Genomic DNA, 22338 nt, shown 5'->3' on the forward strand with positions numbered 1-22338 from the left:
ACAGTCTTAACCCCCATTTTCCAGATGAGGTAACTGAGGCTCAGGGAAGTAGCAGGGGAAAGAGCCCAGGCTTTGGAGTCGGACGTCGTGGGTTCGAATCCCGGCTCCACCACAAGTCTGCTGTGTGACCTTGGGCAAGTCACTTAACTTCTCTGAGCCTCAGTTACCTCATCTGTAAAAATGGAGATTAAGACTGTGAGCCCCCCGTGGGACAACCTGATCACCTTGTATCCCCCGCAGCGCTTAGAACAGTGCTTGGCACACAGTAAGCGCTTAACAAATGCCATCATTATTATTATTATTATTAGCTTGCCCAAGGTCACACAGCAGACACGGGGCGGAGCCGGGATTAGAACCCACGACCTCCGACTCCCACTGAGCCCCGCTGCTTCCCTGATCAATCAACGGTTGCATTCAATCAATCAACCGTATTTATTGAGCGCTTACTGTGTGCAGAGCACTGGACTAAGCGCTTGGGAAGTCCAAGTTGGCAACATAGAGAGATGGTCCCTACCCAACAATCAATCAATTGTATTTATTGAGCGCTTACTCTGTGCAGAGCACTGTACTAAACGCTTGGGAAGTCCAAGTTGGCAGCATGTAGAGACGGTCCCTACCCAACAATCAATCGTCTTTATTGAGCGCTTACTGTGTGCAGAGCACTGTACTAAGCGCTTGGGAAGTCCAAGTTGGCAACATATAGAGACGGTCGCTACCCAACAATCAATCAGTCGTATTTATTGAGCGCTTACTGTGTGCAGAGCACTGGACTAAGCGCTTGGGAAGTCCAAGTTGGCAACTTATAGAGACGGTCCCTGCCCAACAATCAATCAATCAATTGTATTTTTTGAGCGCTTACTGTGTGCAGAGCACTGTACTAAGCACTTGGGAAGTCCAAGTTGGCAACATATAGAGACGGTCCCTACCCAACAATCAATCAATCGTATTTATTGAGCGCTTACTGTGTGCAGAGCACTGTACTAAGCACTTGGGAAGTCCAAGTTGGCAACATCTAGAGACGGTCCCTACCCAACAATCAATCAATCAGTCGTATTTATTGAGCGCTTACTGTGTGCAGAGCACTGTACTAAACGCTTGGGAAGTCCAAGTTGGCAACATCTAGAGACGGTCCCTACCCAACAATCAATCAATCAATCGTATTTATTGTGCGCTTACTGTCTGCAGAGCACTGTACTAAGCGCTTGGGAAGTCCTAGTTGGCAACATCTAGAGACGGTCCCGACCCAACAGTGGGCTCACAGTCTAAAAGAGGGAGACAGAGCACAAAACCAAACATACTAATAAAATAAAATAATGCCGGCAACAAGCTTACAGTCTAATCAATTTTAACGTCCGCCCCCCTGTAGACTGTGATGAGCTCCTTGTGGGCTGGGATCCCGTCTACTTACTCCAATATTGCAGTTTCCCAAGAGTTTAGCACAGCGCTCCGCAAGCCGTCGATCGATACTCTTTTTTTAAATAATAATAATAATAATAATGATAATGGCATTTATTAAGCGCTTACTATATGCAAAGCACTGTTCTGGCATTTATTAAGCGCTTACTATATGCAAAGCACTGTTCTAAGCGCTGGGGAGGTTACAAGGTGATCAGGTTGTCCCACAGGGGGCTCCCAGTCTTCATCCCCATTTTCCAGATGAGGGAACTGAGGCCCAGAGAAGTGAAGTGACCTGCCCAAAGTCACCCAGCTGTCAATTGGCGGAGCGGGGATTTGAACCCGTGACCTCTGACTCCAAAGCCCGGGCTCTTTCCACTGAGCCCCGCTGCTTCTCGATACTCCTGAGGAATCGATGGATATTATAATCCCAGGGAGCGAATCGGGCCCACAAGGTTAACCCGGGTGGAAACCGAGGGGGCTCGAGGCAGATCTCGGAGGTGATCGTTTCCTGTGATCAATCAATCAATCAATCGTATTTATTGAGCGCTTACTGTGTGCAGAGCACTGTGCTAAGCGCTTGGGAAGTCCAAGTTGGCAACATCTAGAGACAGTCCCTACCCAACAGTGGGCTCACAGTCTAAAAGGGGGAGACGGAGAACAAAACCAAACATACTAACAAAATAAAATAAATAGAATAGATATGTACAAGTAAAATAAATAAATAGAGTAATAAATATGTACAAACATATATACATATATACAGGTGCTGTGGGGAAGGGAAGGAGGTAAGATGCGGGGGGGATGGAGAGGGGGACGAGGGGGAGAGGAAGGAAGGGGCTCAGTCTGGGAAGGCCTCCTGAAGGAGGTGAGCACGGGTTTAAATCCCAGCCCCGCCAACTGTCAGCTGTGTGACTCTGGGCAAGTCGCTTCACTTCTCTGGGCCTCGGTCCCCTCATCTGTAAAATGGGGATGAAGACTGGGAGCCCCACGTGGGACAACCTGATCACCTTGTACCCCCCCAGCACTTAGAACAGTGCTTTGCACATAGTAGGCGCTTAACAAATACCATCGTTATCATTATCTCAAGACCGTAAGCTCGTCACGGGCAGGGAACGTGTCTGATTACGATGATGTTGTACTCTCCCAAGCGCTCAGTGCTCCGCACGCAGTAGGGGCTCGATAAATACGACCGACTGCCCAGTGATGGACTCCCTCCCGGCCTGCGCGGGCCCAGTCAAGGCGGCGCATCAATCAATCGTATTTATTGAGCGCTTACTGGGTGCAGAGCGCTGTACTAAGCGCTTCGGAAGTCCAAGTTGGCAACATATAGAGACGGTCCCGACCCAACAGTGCCCGCTTCTTGGCCGGACTGTGCGTATTTCCGTCCTCTGGAGGCCGGTCCAGGGCCGCTCGGCGAGCCGCTGAGGCGACGACGGCTCGGCCCGGGCCTTGGGTTCGAATCCCGCCGGCTAATCAATCATATTTGTTGAGCGCTTACCGTGTGCAGAGCACTGCACTGGGCGCTTGGGAAGTGCAAGTTGGCAACATAGAGAGACGGTCCCTACCCAACAGTGGGCTCAGAGTCCCAATAATCATAATTAATAATCATATATGTAATAATAATCATTATCATTATATGTATATATGTTTGTACATATTTATTACTCTATTTATTTTACTTGTACATATCTATTCTATTTATTTTATTTTGTTAGTCTGTTTGGTTTTGTTCTCTGTCTCCCCTTCTAGACTGTGAGCCCACTGTTGGGTAGGGACCGTCTCTATGTGTTGCCGACTTGTACTTCCCAAGCGCTTAGTCCAGTGCTCTGCACATAGTAAGCGCTCCATAAATACGATTGATTGATTGATTGATTACTATCGCTCTGCTTCAAACCAGCTGCTCGTCTCTTGATTATTATTATCACTATTATTATCAGGAGGGACCGTCTCTATATGTTGCCAACTTGGACTTCCCAAGCACTTAGTCCAGTGCTCTGCACACAGTAAGCGCTCCATAAATACGATTGATTGATTACTATCACTCTGCTTCAAACCAACTGCCCGTCTCTTGATTATTATTATCATTATTATTATCAGTAGGGACCGTCTCTATATGTTGCCAACTTGGACTTCCCAAGCGCTCCATAAATACGACTGATTGATTGATTACTATCACTCTGCTTCAAACCAACTGCCCGTCTCTTGATTATTATTATCACTATTATTATCAGTAGGGACCATCTCTATATGTTGCCAACTTGGACTTCCCAAGCACTTAGTCCAGTGCTCTGCACACAGTAAGCGCTCCATAAATACGATTGATTGATTACTATCACTCTGCTTCAAACCAACTGCCCGTCTCTTGATTATTATCATTATTATCATCAGTAGGGACCGTCTCTATATGTTGCCAACTTGTACTTCCCAAGCGCTCCATAAATGCGACTGATTGATTGATTACTATCACTCTGCTTCAAACCAACTGCCCGTCTCTTGATTATTATTATCACTATTATCATCAGTAGGGACCGTCTCTATACGTTGCCAACTTGGACTTCCCAAGCACTTAGTCCAGTGCTCCGCACACAGTAAGCGCTCCATAAATACGATTGATTGATTACTATCACTCTGCTTCAAACCAACTGCCCGTCTCTTGATTATTATCATTATTATCATCAGTAGGGACCGTCTCTATATGTTGCCAACTTGTACTTCCCAAGCGCTCCATAAATGCGACTGATTGATTGATTACTATCACTCTGCTTCAAACCAACTGCCCGTCTCTTGATTATTATTATCACTATTATCATCAGTAGGGACCGTCTCTATACGTTGCCAACTTGGACTTCCCAAGCACTTAGTCCAGTGCTCCGCACACGGTAAGCGCTCCATAAATACGATTGATTGATTACTATCACTCTGCTTCAAACCAACTGCCCGTCTCTTGATTATTATCATTATTATCATCAGTAGGGACCGTCTCTATATGTTGCCAACTTGTACTTCCCAAGCGCTCCATAAATGCGACTGATTGATTGATTACTATCACTCTGCTTCAAACCAACTGCCCGTCTCTTGATTATTATTATCACTATTATCATCAGTAGGGACCGTCTCTATACGTTGCCAACTTGGACTTCCCAAGCACTTAGTCCAGTGCTCCGCACACGGTAAGCGCTCCATAAATACGATTGATTGATTACTATCACTCTGCTTCAAAGCAACTGCCCGCCTCTTGATTATTATTATTATCACTATTATCATCAGTAGGGACCATCTCTATATGTTGCCAACTTGTACTTCCCAAGCGCTTAGTCCAGTACTCCGCACACAGTAGGCGCTCCATAAATACAATTGATTGATATCACTCTGCTTCAAACCAACTGCCCGCCTCTTGATTATTATTATCATTATTATTATCAGTAGGGACCGTCTCTATACGTTGCCAACTTGTACTTCCCAAGCGCTCCATAAATACGACTGATTGATTGAGCACTATCACTGTTTCAAACCAACTGCCCGTCTCTTTATTATTATCATTATTATCATCAGTAGGGACCGTCTCTATACTGTTGCCCACTTGTACTTCAAGCTCTTAGTGCAGTGCTCCGCACACAGTAAGCGCTCCATAAATACGACTGATTGATTGATTGATTGATCACTATCACTCTGCTTCAAACCAACTGCCCGTCTCTTGATTATTATCATTATTATCATCAGTAGGGACCGTCTCTATATGTTGCCAACTTGTACTTCCCAAGCGCTCCATAAATGCGACTGATTGATTGATTACTATCACTGTGCTTCAAACCAACTGCCCGTCTCTTGATTATTATTATCACTATTATCATCAGTAGGGACCGTCTCTCTACGTTGCCCACTTGTACTTCCCAAGCTCTTGGTCCAGTGTTTCGCACACAGTAAGCGCTCCATAAATACGACTGATTGATTGATTGATTACTATCACTCTGCTTCAAACCAACTGCCCGCCTCTTGATTATTATTATCACCATTATCATCAGTAGGGACCGTCTCTCTACGTTGCCAACTTGGACTTCCCAAGCCCTTAGTCCAGCGCTCCGCACACAGTAAGCGCTCCATAAATACGACCGATCGATCGATTCCGACACGGAGAAGACAGAGGGTCAAATCCCGGGGCCGGGAACGGCTCCGGTGGATCGCGCGAGTCCCGGGAAAACCCTTCCGCTTCCCAGGCGGGCCCCGGACGGAGCCGAACCCAACCGCCGGCTTCGGCCGTGCGTCTCGCGGGGCGGAGAAGCGGAGATTGAGCGTGGCCTGCCCACCCACCTTCCCGGCCGCTCGCCCCCCGGCCCCCCGCTCTCCCGCCGCCCCTCTCTCAATTCAAGCACGCACACAGAGGCTTGGGGATTGCCCATTTAATGAACGTAACGGTGGTAACAACAGCCAGACCGCACCGAGGCCCGGCCCGACGCCGCCGGAAGGCCCCAGACCTCCTCCCCGCCGCTTGCGTCTCGAGCGGGCGGGGGGACGGACGCTTTATTCGATTCCAAAGCGAGGGTGGGAAGAACTCGGGATTCAGCAGCCCGGGGCAGGGATGGGGAAGGGACGGAGAACGAGAGAGAGGGAGAAGGGACGGGGGGGGGAACGAGGAAGAGACGGAGGGAACTGGGATGAGAGAGAGAAAAGGTGGGGTGGAGAGAGGGAAGGGGGGATGCACGCAACTACACAACAGCCGCAACTCCCTGCTGGGCTGGGAGGCTGAACCCGGGGCGTGGGGAGGATAAAAGGAAAATAAAAACCCCGTGGGGACCGTCCACGGGCGCCAGGACAGCCGCGGCCGTTCCCGTCGGCTCGGCCCGCGCGGCCGTGAGGGCGGGATGGAAGTTGGCGGCTTGGGGTCGACTGACGGGGAAAAGAAACAACGGACCCTCGGGGGAGGTTGAAGCGGTGACTTTTTTTTTTTTTTCTTTTTTCTCCTCTCTTTTTTTTTTTTTTTTTTTTTTAAAACAAGGAAAGCGGAACTAGAACATCTTTTGGGTATTGAATCCTTTCTTTACGGGTTACCTAGACCACATCGGATTAAGAAAACGGTAGAAAGTTAGTAACGGCCACAAGTGTTACCGGCAGGCGGTGGCCCTCGCCAATTTCCCATGGAGTCCTGCTCGGCGGCGGCGGTTGGGGGGGTCCGGGCGCCCGGCCCGCCCGGCCCGCCCGCCCGCCCGCCCGCCGTGGCCGCGGCGTTCAGTCCACGGGCCGCTTCTCGCCGTATTTCTTTGTGAACTCCTCGGCGTTCTTACAGAATTTTTTACGGTCCTTAGAGTACTCCTCCGCCAGGTCGGCCCGCAGAGGGTGTTCGGGCTGTGGGTCGTTCACCAACGCTATGAGGGACTGGATGACTGTCGGGGAAAGGACACGAGGGCCGTCAGTGCCCGCCGGGCGCCCGGCCGGCGTCCTCCGCCCTCCCCGTCCTCGTCTGCTCTCCGGCACGGCGCTCGGCACGCGCTGGGCGCTCGGGAGAACGGCTCGCTTTCGACCGGCGCCGTCCCCGCCCCACACGGGGCCCTCGGCTGGGGTCGCCGGGGGCGGGGGGGGATCGGGGCCGCGGCTCCGGCACGCGGAGGAGGGAAACTGAGGCTTTGGGAGATGTAGCGGCTGGCCCTTTTAGATTGTGAGCCCACTGATGGGTAGGGACTGTCTCTATATGTTGCCCATTTGTACTTCCCAAGCGCTTAGTACAGTGCTCTGCACATAGTAAGCGCTCAATAAATACGATTGATTGATCCTCACTGTACCTCGTTCTCGCCTGTCCCGCCGTCGACCCCCGGCCCACGTCCTCCCCCGGGCCTGGAATGCCCCCAATCCCTCTGCCCCTCCGCCAAGCTAGCTCTCTTCCTCCCTTCAAGGCCCTGCTGAGAGCTCACCTCCTCCAGGAGGCCTTCCCAGACTGAGCCCCTTCCTTCCTCTCCCCCTCGTCCCCCTCTCCATCCCCCCATCTTACCTCCTTCCCTTCCCCACAGCACCTGTATATATGTATATATGGTTGTACATATTTATTACTCTATTTATTTATTTATTTTACTTGTACATTTCTATCCTATTTATTTTATTTTGTTAATATGTTTGGTTCTGTTCTCTGTCTCCCCCTTTTAGACTGTGAGCCCACTGTTGGGTAGGGACTGTCTCTATGTGTTGCCAATTTGTACTTCCCAAGCGCTTAGTACAGTGCTCTGCACACAGTAAGCGCTCAATAAATACGATTGATTGATTGATTGATGATGATGATGATGGCCCGAGACCTCCCAGCGCAGCGACCGGGCAGGCCTCGCGTCTCTTGCCCCCCGATTTCCGGCTCCCCCCATTAGGCTACACCGCCTCCCTGCCCGGCCTTTCCGCCGGACCGTGGCCCTGCCACCCTGCCAGAGCCCAGCTGGCACCCTGCCCCATCCCTCACGGGGAAAGCCGGTCGTGTGCCGCCTTCTGACGCGGTCCCGGAGCCCGCGGCGGGCCGGCCTCGGTCCGCCCGGGGGACTGGCCGCCGGCCCCGATCACCCTGAGGCCGGGGAGGGTCGGCAGACGCGGCACCGGACGACGGGCATTCGTGTGCCCAGGTGCCAGCGGCCTCCGTCGGCAGAACGGGCAAGAGGGAAAGGCCCGTGGGCTGCCAACGCTCCCGCCCGCCCACCTTTCATCGGCTCACGTCCGTCCGCCCATCTGACCGTCAGAAGGCGGGGACCCCGTGCCGCGGGCAGGCTGGCACGGGTGCCCCCCGAGCTGCCAGGGACGTGACTGAGGCGGGACGGCGGGCAGGGCACCCCGCCGCGGCTCGGCCGCGTCCCCCGACGGGTCATCCCGGGCACCCCAGCGCCAGGCTCGGGCCCGCGGGGAGGCTGGGAAATTCCCACCTCCTCCAGCTTCCAAACCGGGATATCCGAGCACGGGCCGGGGGCGGGGGGGGGATCCCAGTCCCGGCGGGCCGACGGCTCTCACCTTGGTCGGTCTTGGTGGCCGGCTTCCAGTTCTCAGCGCTGATGACGGGAAGGCAAACCTGCCCCTTCTCGTCGATGTTGGGGTGGTAGATCTTGGTTTTGAAGGTGATCTTGGGGGGCTTGAAGGGGTACTCCGCGGGGAAGTTGATCTCAATCCGGAAGGCTCCCTTATCGTACGGAGGGTTGTCCTGGAAACGGGGGGGGGGGGGGGAACGGGGCGGCCGCTCAGACACGGGGGGCACGAGGTAGAGCCATCCCCTCCCCACGCTGGAGAGCGACGCGTGACGTCTGGCACCTTTATTCACTCATTCAATCGTATTGATTCATTCATTCAATCGTATTTACTGAGCGCTTACTGCGTGCGGAGCACTGTACTAAGCGCTTGGGAAGTCCAAGTTGGCAGCACATAGAGCCGGTCCCTACCCCACAGCGGGCTCACAGTCTAGAAGGGGGGGACAGACGACAAGACAAAGCTTATTAACCAAATAAGTAGAATAAATATGTACAAATAAAATAGAGTAATAAATCCGTACAAACACATATCCATATATCCCCCCTCCTAGACGGTGAGCCCACTGTTGGGTAGGTCTCTACATGTTGCCAACTTGGACTTCCCAAGCGCCTAGTCCAGTGCTCTGCACACAGTAAGCGCTCAAGAAATACGATCGATTGACTGATTGATTGATCCAGGTGCTGTGGGGAGGGGAAGGAGGGAAGGCGGGAGGGATGGGGAAGGGGAGAGGAAGGAGGGGGCTGAGTGTGGGAAGGGGAATGAGGATGGGGAGGAATTTGGGGAGCGAGGCCAGAGCGGGCATAATAATAATAATGATGGCATTTATTAAGCACTTACTCTGTGCAAAGCACTGTTCTAAGCGCCGGGGAGGTTACAAGGTGATCAGGTTGGCCCACGGGGGGCTCACGGTCTTCATCCCCATTTTTCAGTTACAGAGGTAACTGAAGCCCAGAGAAGCGAGGTGACTTGCCCAAAGTCACACAGCTGACAGTTGGTGGAGCCGGGATTTGAACCCATGACCTCTGACTCCAAAACCCGGGCTCTTTTCCACTGAGCCACGCTGCTTCTCACATTTATTGAGCGCTTCCTGTGTGCGGAGCACTGGACTAAGCGCTTGGGAAGTCCAAGTTGGCAACAGAGAGAGATGGTCCCTACCCAACAGTGGGCTCACAGTCTAACAATAATGATGTCATTTTTCAGCGCTTACTATGTGCCAAGCACTGTTCTAAGCACTGGGGAGGTTACAAGGTGATCAGGTTGTCCCGCGAAGGGCTCCCAGCCTTTCCCCCCCATTTTCCAGATGAGGGAACTGAGGCCCGGAGAAGTGAAGTGACTCGCCCCAAGTCACCCGGCTGACAAGGGGCGGAGCGGGGATTTGAACCCATGACCTCAGACTCCAAAGCCCGGGCTCTTTCCACTGAGCCACGCTGCTTCTCTCAGGAGTTGGCAGCGGCTGGCCACGGGTGGCCACCAGTTCCCACCCCAGGACCGGAGCCCCCCACCATCCCTGCCCTCCCGCAAGCGTCCGCAGCTCCCCTCAGGGCGTTGGAAAGAGCCCGGGCTTTGGAGTCAGAGGTCATGGGTTCAAATCCCGGCTCCGCCAATTGTCAGCTGGGTGACTCTGGGCAAGTCGCTTCACTTCTCTGGGCCTCAGTTCCCTCATCTGTAAGATGGGGATGGAGACTGTGCGCCCCCCGTGGGACAACCTGATCACCTTGTAACCTCCCCGGCGCTTAGAATGGTGCTTTGCACATAGTAAGCGCTTAATAAATGCCATTATTATTATTAAGAGCCCCCCGTGGGACAACCTGATCACCTTGTAACCTCCCCGGCGCTTAGAACGGTGCTTTGCATGTAGTAAGCGCTTAATAAATGCCATTATTATTATTAAGAGCCCCCCGTGGGACAACCTGATCACCTTGTAACCTCCCCGGCGCTTAGAACGGTGCTTTGCATGTAGTAAGCGCTTAATAAATGCCATTATTATTATTAAGAGCCCCCCGTGGGACAACCTGGTCACCTTGTAACCTCCCCGGCGCTTAGAATGGTGCTTTGCACGTAATAAGCGCTTAATAAATGCCATTATTATTATCAAGAGCCCCCCGTGGGACAACCTGATCACCTTGTAACCTCCCCGGCGCTTAGAACAGTGCTTTGCACGTAATAAGCTCTTAATAAATGCCATTATTATTATTAAGCGCCCCCCGTGGGACAACCTGATCACCTTGTAACCTCCCCGGCGCTTAGAACGGTGCTTTGCACGTAGTAAGCGCTTAATAAATGCCATTATTATTATAGGTGCCTGCCCTCCCGCCCTCCTCGGGCCATGGCACAGTGGACAGAGCATCAGCCTGAGAGTCAGAAGGCTGTGGGTTCATTCATTCAATCGTATTTATTGAGCGCTTACTGTGTGCAGAGCACTGTACTAAGCGCTTGGGAAGTGGTTCTAATCCCGGCTCTGCCGTGTGACCTCGGGCAAGGCACTTGACTTCTCTGTGCCTGTTACCTCATCTGTAGAACAGTGCTTTGCACATAGTAAGCGCTTAATAAATGCCATTATTATTATTATTATTAATAATTGGACCTGGGTTCCAATCCCGCCTCAGCCACTACTCTGCTGTGTGGCCTTGGGCAAAGCCACAATTTCTCTGTGCCTCAGTTCCCTCCTCGGCAAAATGAGGATGAAGGGGGTGAGCCCCATTTGGGATGTGGACTGTGTCCAAACTGATTGGCTTTCGTCGACCCCAGCGTTGCGGACGGCGCGCCGGGGCTGGCTCAGTGGGAAGAGCCCGGGCTTGGGACTCGGAGGTCGCGGGTTCTAATCCCGCCGCCGCCGCTTGTCAGCTGGGCGGCTTTGGGCAAGTCGCTCCACTTCTCTGGGCCTCATCATTCAAATGGGGATCATCATCATCGATCGTATTTATTGAGCGCTGACTATGTGCAGAGCACTGGACTAAGCGCTTGGGAAATACAAATTGGCAACATCTAGAGACAGTCCCTACCCAACAGTGGGCTTACACTCTAAAAGGGGGAGACAGAGAACAAAACCAAACATACTAACAAAATAAAATAAATAGGATAGATATGCACAAGTAAAATAAATGAATGAATGAATGAATAAATAAATAGATAAATAAATAAATAAATAAATAGATAAATAGGTGAATGAATGAATGAATGAATGAATGAATGAATGAATGAATGAATAGTCGGCTAATGAAAGTCATCAGTCATCAGGGATGAAAGTCAGCTCATTATGGGCAGGGACCGTGCCTACCAACTCTGTTATATTGGACTCACTCGGTCGTATTCATTGATCGCTTACTCTGTACTAAGCGCTTGGGAGAGTACAATACAACGATAAGCGGGCACATTCCCTGCCCACCACGAGCTTATAGTCTAGAGGCGGGGAGAAAGACGTTAAGATAAATAATTAACTACAGATCTGGACATAAGTAAGGGATTAAAACCGTGAGCCCTACGTGGGACAACCTGATCACCTTGTATCCCCTCAGCGCCCAGAACGGTGCTTTGCACATCGTAAGCGCTTAACAAATACCATCATTATTAAATAGTAAGGGCTTTATCGATTAAAAAAAATACATAAATAAAAATAAAGAGGGACTCCTGGACAAATAACTGAACGCGTGGACAGATGAGTAACAGAAACTTGTACAAAACGACATGTGAGGGCGAGGGTCACCTGAGGAGGAGCGCAGGGGGTGAGCTGGGGCCTAGTGGGAGAATAATAATAATAATAATGATGATAATAATAATAATAATAATGGCATTTATTAAGCACTTACTATGTGCAAAGCACTGTTCTAAGCGCCGGGGAGGTTACAAGGTGATCGGGTTGTCCCACGGGGGGCTCACGCTCTTCATCCCCATTTTCCAGATGAGGGAACTGAGGCCCAGGGCAAACACACAATCCCTCACCTGTCTCCATGTTTTGCTTTGTTGTCCGTCTCCCCCTTCTAATAATAATAATAATGGCATTTATTAAGCGCTTACTATGTGCAAAGCACTGTTCTAAGCGCTGGGGAGATTACAAGGTGATCGGGTTGTCCCACGGGGGGCTCCCAGTCTTCATCCCCATTTTCCAGATGAGGAAACTGAGGCCCAGAGCAAACACACAATCCCTCACCTGTCTCCAGGTTTTGCTTTGTCGTCCGTCTCCCCCTTCTAATAATAATAATAATGGCATTTATTAAGCGCTTACTATGTGCAAAGCACTGTTCTAAGCGCCGGGGAGGTTACAAGGTGATCGGGTTGTCCCACGGGGGGCTCCCAGTCTTCATCCCCATTTTCCAGATGAGGAAACTGAGGCCCAGAGCAAACACACAATCCCTCACCTGTCTCCAGGTTTTGCTTTGTTGTCCGTCTCCCCCTTCTAATAATAATGGCATTTATTAAGCGCCTACTATGTGCAAAGCACTGTTCTAAGAGCTGGGGAGGCTACAAGGTGATCAGGTTGTACCACGGGGGGCTCACGATCTTCATCCCCATTTTCCAGATGAGGGAACTGAGGCCCAGAGCAAACGCACAATCCCTCACCTGTCTCCATGTTTTGCTTTGTTGTCCGTCTCCCCCTTCTAATAATAATAATAATGGCATTTATTAAGCGCTTACTATGTGCAAAGCACTGTTCTAAGCGCTGGGGAGATTACAAGGTGATCGGGTTGTCCCACGGGGGGCTCCCAGTCTTCATCCCCATTTTCCAGATGAGGGAACTGAGGCCCAGGGCAAACACACAATCCCTCACCTGTCTCCAGGTTTTGCTTTGTTGTCCGTCTCCCCCTTCTAATAATAATGGCATTTATTAAGCGCTTACTATGTGCAAAGCACTGTTCTAAGCACTGGGGTGGTTACAAGGTGATCGGGTTGTCCCACGGGGGGCTCACGATCTTCATCCCCATTTTCCAGACGAGGGAACTGAGGCCCAGAGGAAACACACAATCCCTCACCTGTCTCCATGTTTTTTGTTGTCTCCCTCACCTGTCTCTAATAATTAATAATAATGGGTGACGGGAAGCAGCCGGAACCGCGAGCCCGGGAGTTTCTGGGAGATAATAATAATAATAATGATGGCATTTATTAAGCACTTACTATCAATCAATCAATCGTATTTATTGAGCGCTTACTATGTGCAGAGCACTGTACTAAGCGCTTGGGAAGTACAAATTGGCAACACATAGAGACAGTCCCTACCCAACAGTGGGCTCACAGTCTAAAAGGGGGAGACAGAGAACAGAACCAAACATACCAACAAAATAAAATAAATAGGATAGAAATGTACAAGTAAAATAAATAAATAGAGTAATAAATATGTGCTTACTTACTATGCGCAAAGCACTGTTCTAAGCGCTGGGGAGGTTACAGGGTGATCAGGTTGTCCCACAAGGGGCTCACAATCTCAATCCCCATTTTCCAGATGAGGGAACTGAGGCCCAGAAGTGAAGTGACTTGCCCAAAGTCACCCAGCTGCCAATTGGCAGAGCCGGGATTTGAACCCATGACCTCGGACTCCAAAGCCCGGGCTCTTTCCACTGAGCCACGCTGCTTCTCTAATGGGAGTTTCTGTCGGATGCAGGGAGAGCTGGGGACAACTGGGGAGCAGAGAGTCGCGTCCCGAAGGCGTCCCAAGAAGCCGACAAGGGCGGCCGTAGGAAGAGGGAGAGGCCGGGAGCGGGGACGTCCATTACAGCATCTCCACCCGGAGAGCAACACGGGCAGGGTCGAGGGTGCGGAGGAAAGGAAACATCCGCGTGGCTCAGTGGAAAGAGCCGGGGCTTTGGAGTCCGAGGTCGTGGGTTCAAATCTCGGCTCCACCGCTTGTCAGCTGTGCGACTTCGGGCAAGTCACTTCACTTCTCTGGGCCTCAGTAACCTCATCTGGAAAATGTGGATTAAGACAGTGAGCCCCCCCGTGGGACAACCTGATCACCTTGTAACCTCCCCAGCGCTTAGAACAGTGCTTTGCACACAGTAAGCGCTTAATAAATGCCATCGTTATTATTATTATAGGTTCAAATTCCGGCTCCGCCAACTGTCAGCTGTGTGGCTTTGAGCAAGTCGCTTCACTCCTCTGTGCCTCCGTTACCTCATCTGTAAAATGCGGATTAAAACTGTAGACCCCGTGGGACAACCTGATCACCTTGTAACCTCCCCAGCGCTTAGAACAGTGCTTTGCACATAGTAAGCGCTCAATAAATGCCATTATTATTATTATCTGGGACGGTGGAACCGTCGGCTGGGATGGCAAAGTTTGACGGGGGAGAGGGTTTTGGCTCCTCCTGTGTGACTCTGGGCGAGTCACTGAACTTCTCTGTGACTCAGGTCCCTCCATCATCATCATCAATCGTATTTATTGAGCGCTTACTGTGTGCAGAGCACTGGACTAAGCGCTTGGGAAGTCCAAGTTGGCAACATACAGAGACGGTCCCTACCCAACAGTGGGCTCACAGTCTAAAATCGGGGATGAAGACCGCGAGCCCCATGCGGGACCTGGAAACATCCGACACGACTTTCTTCCATCTTCCCCGCCAGCTCTCAGAAGGGTGACTGGAACATACTAAGTGCTTAATAGGTATAATTATCAGCATTTTGATTTCGAGTCCACAGAGCTCAGTACAGTGCTCTGCACGCAGTAAACGCTCAATAAACACGATTGAAAGAAAGATAAAGGGGCCAGCGGGGCATCGGAGGACAGGGAGTGTGGTGGTAGGAGGAGGTGCCAGATTGCGGACAAATTTTAATTCTATTTGTTCTGACGACTGGACGTGTGTCCACATGTTTTGTTGTCCGTCTCCTGCTTCTAGGCAGTGAGCCCACTGTTGGGAAGGGACTGTCTCTATATGTTGCCAACTTGGACTTCCCAAGCGCTTAGTACAGTGCTCTGCACACAGTAAGCGCTCAATAAAGACGATTGATTGATTGCTCCGCACACAGTACGTGCTCAATAAATGCAAATGAATGAATGAAAAGTAGAGGGGACGGAGATGTGGGAATCACTGGCCTCCCAAATCCAAGGGGGCGGGGGGTAGATGGAGAAGAGGGGGCGACTAAAACCAGGGCTCGAGGGACCCCCGAGTCCCAGCGAGGGAATCCGGAGAGCGAAAGACCGCTTTGGGGCTCCACACTTCCCCGCGACGCTGGGAAGGACGAGATTCCCAGGCCCGATCCCGAGGGTGGGCGGCCCAGCTGCCGCCGGGGACCTCAGAGAGATGCCCAAGCCGGGATCCGAACCATCCCGGCCGCTTCTCGCTCCGAACCGCACCGGCCCGGGGCTTCCCACCCCTCGTCGACTCCGTTCGGACAGCGCTGGCGGGAAGTCCGGATGCCCACTCCCGCGGCGTCTGGGGCCCGGCAAACCAGGCCGTGCCCCCCCAAAACGAGGAGTCCGTCAGATCCCAAAGTGAATCTAGTGCGGAGCGAGGCCGAGGAGAAGGTGGGGGAAATTACGCCTCCAAAAAACAGGGTGGAAAATCAGCTGCCCGCCAGTGGCCACCACCTCGGCCCAGTAGCCAGCCACGGAGGCGGAGATGTCACAGCAGCGGTCGGGCACGGCCCTGGGAGACGGCAGGTGCCCGGTGCCACACTCGGACGGCGCGGGAATGGTGGCGGACCAGCCGGAGCCCTGACCCGGGGGGTGAGGGAACGGCCCTCCGGGTGCCGGGGATTAGCAGGACGGCGGGAGCTGAGTGACCGCCCGAGGTGGGAATTCTCCAGGGAGCCCAATTCGGCGCCAAGCTAGGAGCGGTCCCCGGGGGTCGTGGCATCACCCCGTCCCCCTCCGCCGCGGCAACCGCTCAGCCTTCCCACGGGGACCACCCCGACCGCCTTCTCCCGCTCGGCCGGAGCCGTACGGGCCGCGCTCGGGGCCAACACCCCGGCGTGTGAGAGGCGCCTACCGCTTCCCGGGGTGTACGGAAGCACGCACGAGCCCCCCTGCAGATCTTATCGCAAACAGGCGACCAAGCCCTGGTTCTTGCCGCTTCCCGGGATCTGGTAGCCCAAGCCCCGGGTCCGGCCTCGCCCGTCTCACCTCGGCGGGCCCGGACCACGGCTCCGAGGCCCCCGGGCCTCCTCTTCGTGCAACGTCTCTATCGCCCGCTGACGTCCGCCATTCCACGACTCCCGTCTCGGGATGGGGATCCGGGCAGTTTAGACACTCCCGAGCCGGACTGGCACTACCCCCCGGCCCCCCCGCCATCCCCCGGGGGAAGGATCCGTACTCACGGGAACGATCAGCCCTTGCCAGGTCAATAAATTAGCTTCATCCACTTGAATGTTCCGGAAGTTTTTCATGCCACACTTGCGGATTTCCTCAAGCTCCTGGGAAGAAGCGAAAGAAAGGGGGTCAGGCGACCGAAACAGGCAGGGTCCAGGTGTCCTGGGGATGGGGGAAGCGCCCGCTGCCAATCAATCCGGGACACGCCGGGGGGAATGCCAGGCCCAGAGGCGGAGACGCACCCGTAGACGGACAGACGCACACACGCGGAGCGCCCAAGGCACCGTGGAAAGGGGAGAAGCGTACCAGGCCGGAATATTCCCAGGGACGGATCCCGGGAGACTCAATCCCAAATCCCAAGCGGGCCCCGGGTGGCCCCGAACTGACACCTCCGGGCCCTCTCGCTCCAAGGGGGCAGGTGGAAATGTCCCCGGGGCGGGGAGAAACGTGAGGGGGTGTCTAGACAGCTCCGGCACGGGCTATATACAGGCTTGAAACAGCCTGGGAGTAAGAGTCATGAGTCCTGGGTTCCAATCTCAGCTCCGCCACTCATCCGCCGGGTGACCGTGGGCGAATCACTTCCCTTCTCTGAGCTTCCGTTTCCTCACTTGTCAAAAGGGGATCCGATACTCGTCCTCCCTGTTGGACTGAACTGAACGCACGGAAAGCGCTCAATAAATACGGCTGAATGAATTGTACTGTACTGACAAGCAGCACGGCCTAGTGGGTAGAGCCCGGGCCTGAGTTGGAAGGACCTGGGTTCTAATCCTGGCTCTGCCCCTTTCATTCAATCGTATTTATCGAGCGCTTACTGTGTGCAGAGCCCACTGTTGGGTAGGGACTGTCTCTCTATGTTGCCAATTTGTACTTCCCAAGCGCTTAGTACAGTGCTCTGCACACAGTAAGCGCTCAATAAATACGATTGATGATGATGATGATGATGAGCCCTGTACTAAGCGTTTGGCACTGTACTCGGTCTGCTGTGTGACCCTGGGCGAGTCACTTCAGTGCTCAGTGCCTCAGTTTCTTCAAAGGGTGACGAGGACCTGATTTTCTTTTATCTACCCCACAGTAAGCGCGTCACAGCTAACGCAATCATTATTAATGCCGTGTCTATCCCAGCACTTAGCACAGTAATAATAATCAATCAATCAATCGTATTTATTGAGCGCTTACTGTGTGCAGAGCACTGTACTAAGCGCTTGGGAAGTACAAGCTGGCAACATATAGAGACGGTCCCTACCCAACAGTGGGCTCACAGTCTAGAAGGGGGAGACAGAGAACAAAACCAAACATACTAACAAGATAATAATAATAATGATGGCATTTATTAAGCGCTTACTATGTGCAAGGCACTGTTCTAAGCGCTGGGGGGGATATAAGGTGATCAGGTTGTCCCACGTGGGGCTCACAGTCTCCATCCCATCAGTAGAGAAGCTACATCAGTAGCTTCATCAGCAGCAGAGAAGCAGCATGGCTCAGTGGAAAGAGCCCGGGCTTTGGAGGCAGAGGTCATGGGTTCAAATCCCAGCTCCGCCACTTGTCAGCTGGGTTACTCTGGGCAAGTCACTTCACTTAGAGAAGCAGTGTGGCTAGAGAAGCAGTGTGGCTCAGTGGAAAGAGCACGGGCTTTGGAGTCAGAGGTCATGGGTTCGAATCCCGGCCCCGCCACATGCCTGCTGTGTGACCTTGGGCGAGTCACTTCACTTCTCTGACCCTCAGTGACCTCATCTGTAAAATGAGGATTAAGACTGTGAGCCCCACGTGGGACAACTTGATCCCATTGTGTCCCCCCAGTGCTTAGAACAGTGCTTTGCACATAGTAAGCGCTTAACAAATGCCATCATTATTATTATTATTATTCTCTGGGCCTCAGTTCCCTCACCTGTAAAATGGGGGTTAAGGCTGTGATCCCTTGTCACCTCCCCGGCGCTTAGAACAGTGCTTTGCACATAGTAGGCACTTCACAAATGCCGCCATTATTATTATTATTGTTCTCTGGGCCTCAGTTCCCTCACCTGCAAAATGGGGATTAAGGCTGTGATCCCTTGCCACCTCCCCGGCGCTTAGAACAGTGCTTTGCACATAGTAAGCGCTGAACAAATGCCATCATTATTATCTTTTAGACTGTGAGCCCACTGTTGGGTAGGGACTGCCTCTAGATGTTGCCAACTTGTACTTCCCAAGCGCCTAGTCCAGTGCTCTGCACACAGTAAGCGCTCAATAAATACGATTGATGATGATCCCCATTTGACAGATGAGGGCACTGAGGCCCAGAGAAGTGAAGTGACTGGCCCAGACGGTAGCGAACGCTCGGGAAACGCCGCAATTATGATTTCTAGCGTGAGGGAGCTTTGAGTCGCCAGGCCCACCCGCTGCTGCTTCTGTCCGGCCCCCAAGGGCGGCGGGCGCTACGCAACTCTCCCGGGGGGCTGCCATCCCCGGGCCGGGAAACCCTCGCCCCGGGAACGGGGAAGGGAGGCGTCCAAGCCGTAACCACGCTCCCTCCGACGGGAGCTCCCTCGGGTCGAGCGTCACTTCATCATCATCAATCGTAGTTATTGAGCGCTTACTGTGTGCAGAGCACTGTACTAAGCGCTTGGGAAGTACAAATTGGCAACATCTAGAGACAGTCCCTACCCAACAGTGGGCTCACAGTCTAAAAGGGAGAGACGGAGAACAAAACCAAACATACTAACAAAATAAAATAAATAGAATAGATATGTACAAGTAAAATAAATAGAGTAATAAATATGTACAAACATATACGCAGGTGCTGTGGGGAAGGGAAGGAGGTAAGATGGGGGGGATGGAGAGGGGGACGAGGGGGAGAGGAAGGAAGGGGCTCAGTCTGGGAAGGCCTCCTTGGCACCGGGCCCGGGCGAAGGAGCCGTGGGGAAATCGCCGGCCCCCGCCCTCCTCCGCAGAGGGCACCGCCTCTCGGAAGCCTCCCCTGACTCATCCCTCCCCGGCGTGAATTCCCGGGGCGTCTCCCTGGGTCTCCTCGTCGGCCCCGCCGGGAGAACGGGACTCCGGGAACCGGGAGGCGGAGGCTGGGGCCCAAGTGCCACCCGTGAGGTCCCCGTGGCCGTCGACGGGTCCCAAGCGGGCAGCAGGGGGAAAAATCGCCCCGCTCCTCAAGGGTGAATCTCCCAAATTCTCTCGCTTCTATTTCATAATCAATCAATCAATCAATCGTATTTATTGAGCGCATACTGTGTGCAGGGCACTGGACTTGGGAAGTCCAAGTTGGCAACATATAGAGACGGTCCCTACCCAACAGTGGGCTCACAGGCTAGAAGGTGCGGAAGATGATAATAATAATGACGGCTTTTGTTAAGCGCTTACTATGTGCACTGTTCGAAGCACTGGGGGGATACAAGGTCAATCAATCAATCAATCCATCAATCAATCGTATTGAGCACTTACTGTGTGCGGAGCACTGTACTAAGTACTTGCGAAGTACAAGTAGGCAACATATAAGGGAAGTGAGGCCCAGGGAAGTTAGAGAAGCAGCGTGGCTCAGTGGAAAGAGCCCGGGCTTGGGAGTCGGAGGTCGTGGGTTCTAATCTCGACTCCGCCACTTGTCAGCTGCGTGACTCTGGTCAAGTCACTTCACTTCTCTGGGCCTCCGTTCCCACATCTGCAAAATGGGGATTAAGACTGCGAGCCTCCCGTGGGACAACCTCATCACCTTGTAACCTCCCCAGCGCTTAGAACAGTGCTTTGCATGTAGTAAGCACTTAACAAGTGCCATCATTATTATCATCAGTAGGGACCGTCTCTATATGTTGCCAACTTGTACTTCCCAAGCGCTTAGGACAGTGCTCTGCACGTAGTAAGCGTTTGACAAGTGCCATCGTTATTATTATCAGTAGGGACCGTCTATGTTGCCAACTTGTACTTCCCAAGCGCTTAGGACAGTGCTCTGCACGTAGTAAGTGCTTGACAAGTGCCATCGTTATTATTATCAGTAGGGACCGTCTCTATATGTTGCCAACTTGTACTTCCCAAGCGCTTAGGACAGTGCTCTGCACACAGTAAGCGCTCAATAAATACACTTCAATGAATGAATGAATCAGGTTGTCCCGCATGGAGCTCGCAGGTTCAATCCCCATTTATTATTATTATCATCATTATTATTTCATGCTACCGCACATAAGGTGTGCAGCTCGCCGGTCCCCAGCTCCTGCACACAGTAAGCGCTCAATAAATACACTTGAATGAATGAATCAGGTTGCCCTGCATGGAGCTCGCAGATTCAATCCCCATTTATTATTATTATCATCATTATTTCATGCTACCGCACATAAGGTGTGGAGCTCACCCGTCCCCTCTGGGTCCCCGGCTCCTGCACACAGTAAGCGCTCAATAAATACACTTGAATGAATGAATGAATTAGGTTGTCCCGCATGGAGCTCGCAGGTTCAATCCCCATTTATTATTATTATCATCATTATTTCATAAATACACTTGAATGAATGAATCAGGTTGTCCCGCATGGAGCTCGCAGTTTCAATCCCCATTTATTATTATTATCATCATTATTTCATGCTACCGCGCATAAGGTGTGGAGCTCGCCCGTCCCCTCTGGGTCCCCGGCTCCTGCACACAGTAAGCGCTCAATAAATACACCTGAATGAATGAATCAGGTTGCCCCGCATGGAGCTCGCAGATTCAATCCCCATTTATTATTATTATCATCATTATTTCATGCTACCGCACATAAAGTGTGGAGCTCGCCCGTCCCCTCTGGGTCCCCGGCTCCTGCACGCAGTAAGCGCTCAATAAATACACTTGAATGAATGAATCAGGTTGTCCCGCATGGAGCTCGCAGTTTCAATCCCCATTTATTATTATTATCATTATTTCATGCTACCGCGCATAAGGTGTGGAGCTCACCCGTCCCCTCTGGGTCCCCCGCTCCTGCACGCAGTAAGCGCTCAATAAATACACTTGAATGAATGAATCAGGTTGTCCCGCATGGAGCTTGCAGTTTCAATCCCCATTTATTATTATTATCATCATTATTTCATGCTACCGCACATAAGGTGCGGAGCTCGCCTGTCCCCTCTGGGTCCCCGGCTCCTGCACACAGTAAGCACTCAATAAATACGATTGATTGATTGATTGATTGCCTGGGGGAGCAGCCCTGATCATCGACACCCTCCATCTCCGCTAATGACTCGGCATGAACTGGACGCCCCTGCCTCGCCCCCAGTGATCTGATGCGGACGACCCCGTACTCCCAAATCGCCCTCGATGGCCCGGACCATCCCATCCCATCCCAACCCATCCCATCCGCCTGCCTCTTCCCTCCCTGTCCCCAACTTTTCCCGGGAGCCAGCACGGACCCTCGCCTCTGGGCTTGGGGCAGTGTCCTGGGCGGTTTCTTGTGCAACCGAGTCCCTTCGCTCCCCCGGCCCCGTGGGGAAGTAGCGTTTCCTGATCCCGGGGTGGGGAGGAATTGGGAAATCGACAATCTGGGTTTGCCCCATCCGCGTCAACTCCGAGCATCAGGCTCTCCGGGATCTTTGACCCCACGAGGACCTGCCCACTGCTTCTGTCGCCCGTTCCCCGAGTGCTTAATAATAATAATGGCATTTGTTAAGCGCTTACTATGTGCAAAGCACTGCTCTGAGCACTGGGGAGGATACAAGGTGATCAGGTTGCCCCACATGGGGCTCACAGTCTTAATCCCCATTTTCCAGATGAGGTAACCGAGGC

At 52.5% G+C, this 22338-nt stretch overlaps 1 protein-coding gene across 1 annotated transcript in view; it reads right to left on the reverse strand.

Annotated features, from left to right (window-relative positions):
• Positions 1–6601: 6601 nt before the first annotated feature.
• Positions 6602–22338, reverse strand: part of UBE2L3 (ubiquitin conjugating enzyme E2 L3) — a 28299-nt gene continuing 12562 nt past the window's right edge. Inside the window, exons 2-4 of the mRNA XM_038763509.1 lie at positions 16620–16715; positions 8368–8554; positions 6602–6776 (exon numbers count right to left, since the gene is read on the reverse strand). Coding sequence (XP_038619437.1) covers positions 6622–6776; positions 8368–8554; positions 16620–16715 — 438 coding nt within the window. The 3' untranslated portion in view covers positions 6602–6621. The remainder of the gene's footprint in view (positions 6777–8367; positions 8555–16619; positions 16716–22338) is intronic.

Source organism: Tachyglossus aculeatus, chromosome 21 (assembly GCF_015852505.1).
Source record: "Tachyglossus aculeatus isolate mTacAcu1 chromosome 21, mTacAcu1.pri, whole genome shotgun sequence".
NCBI lineage: Eukaryota > Metazoa > Chordata > Mammalia > Monotremata > Tachyglossidae > Tachyglossus > Tachyglossus aculeatus.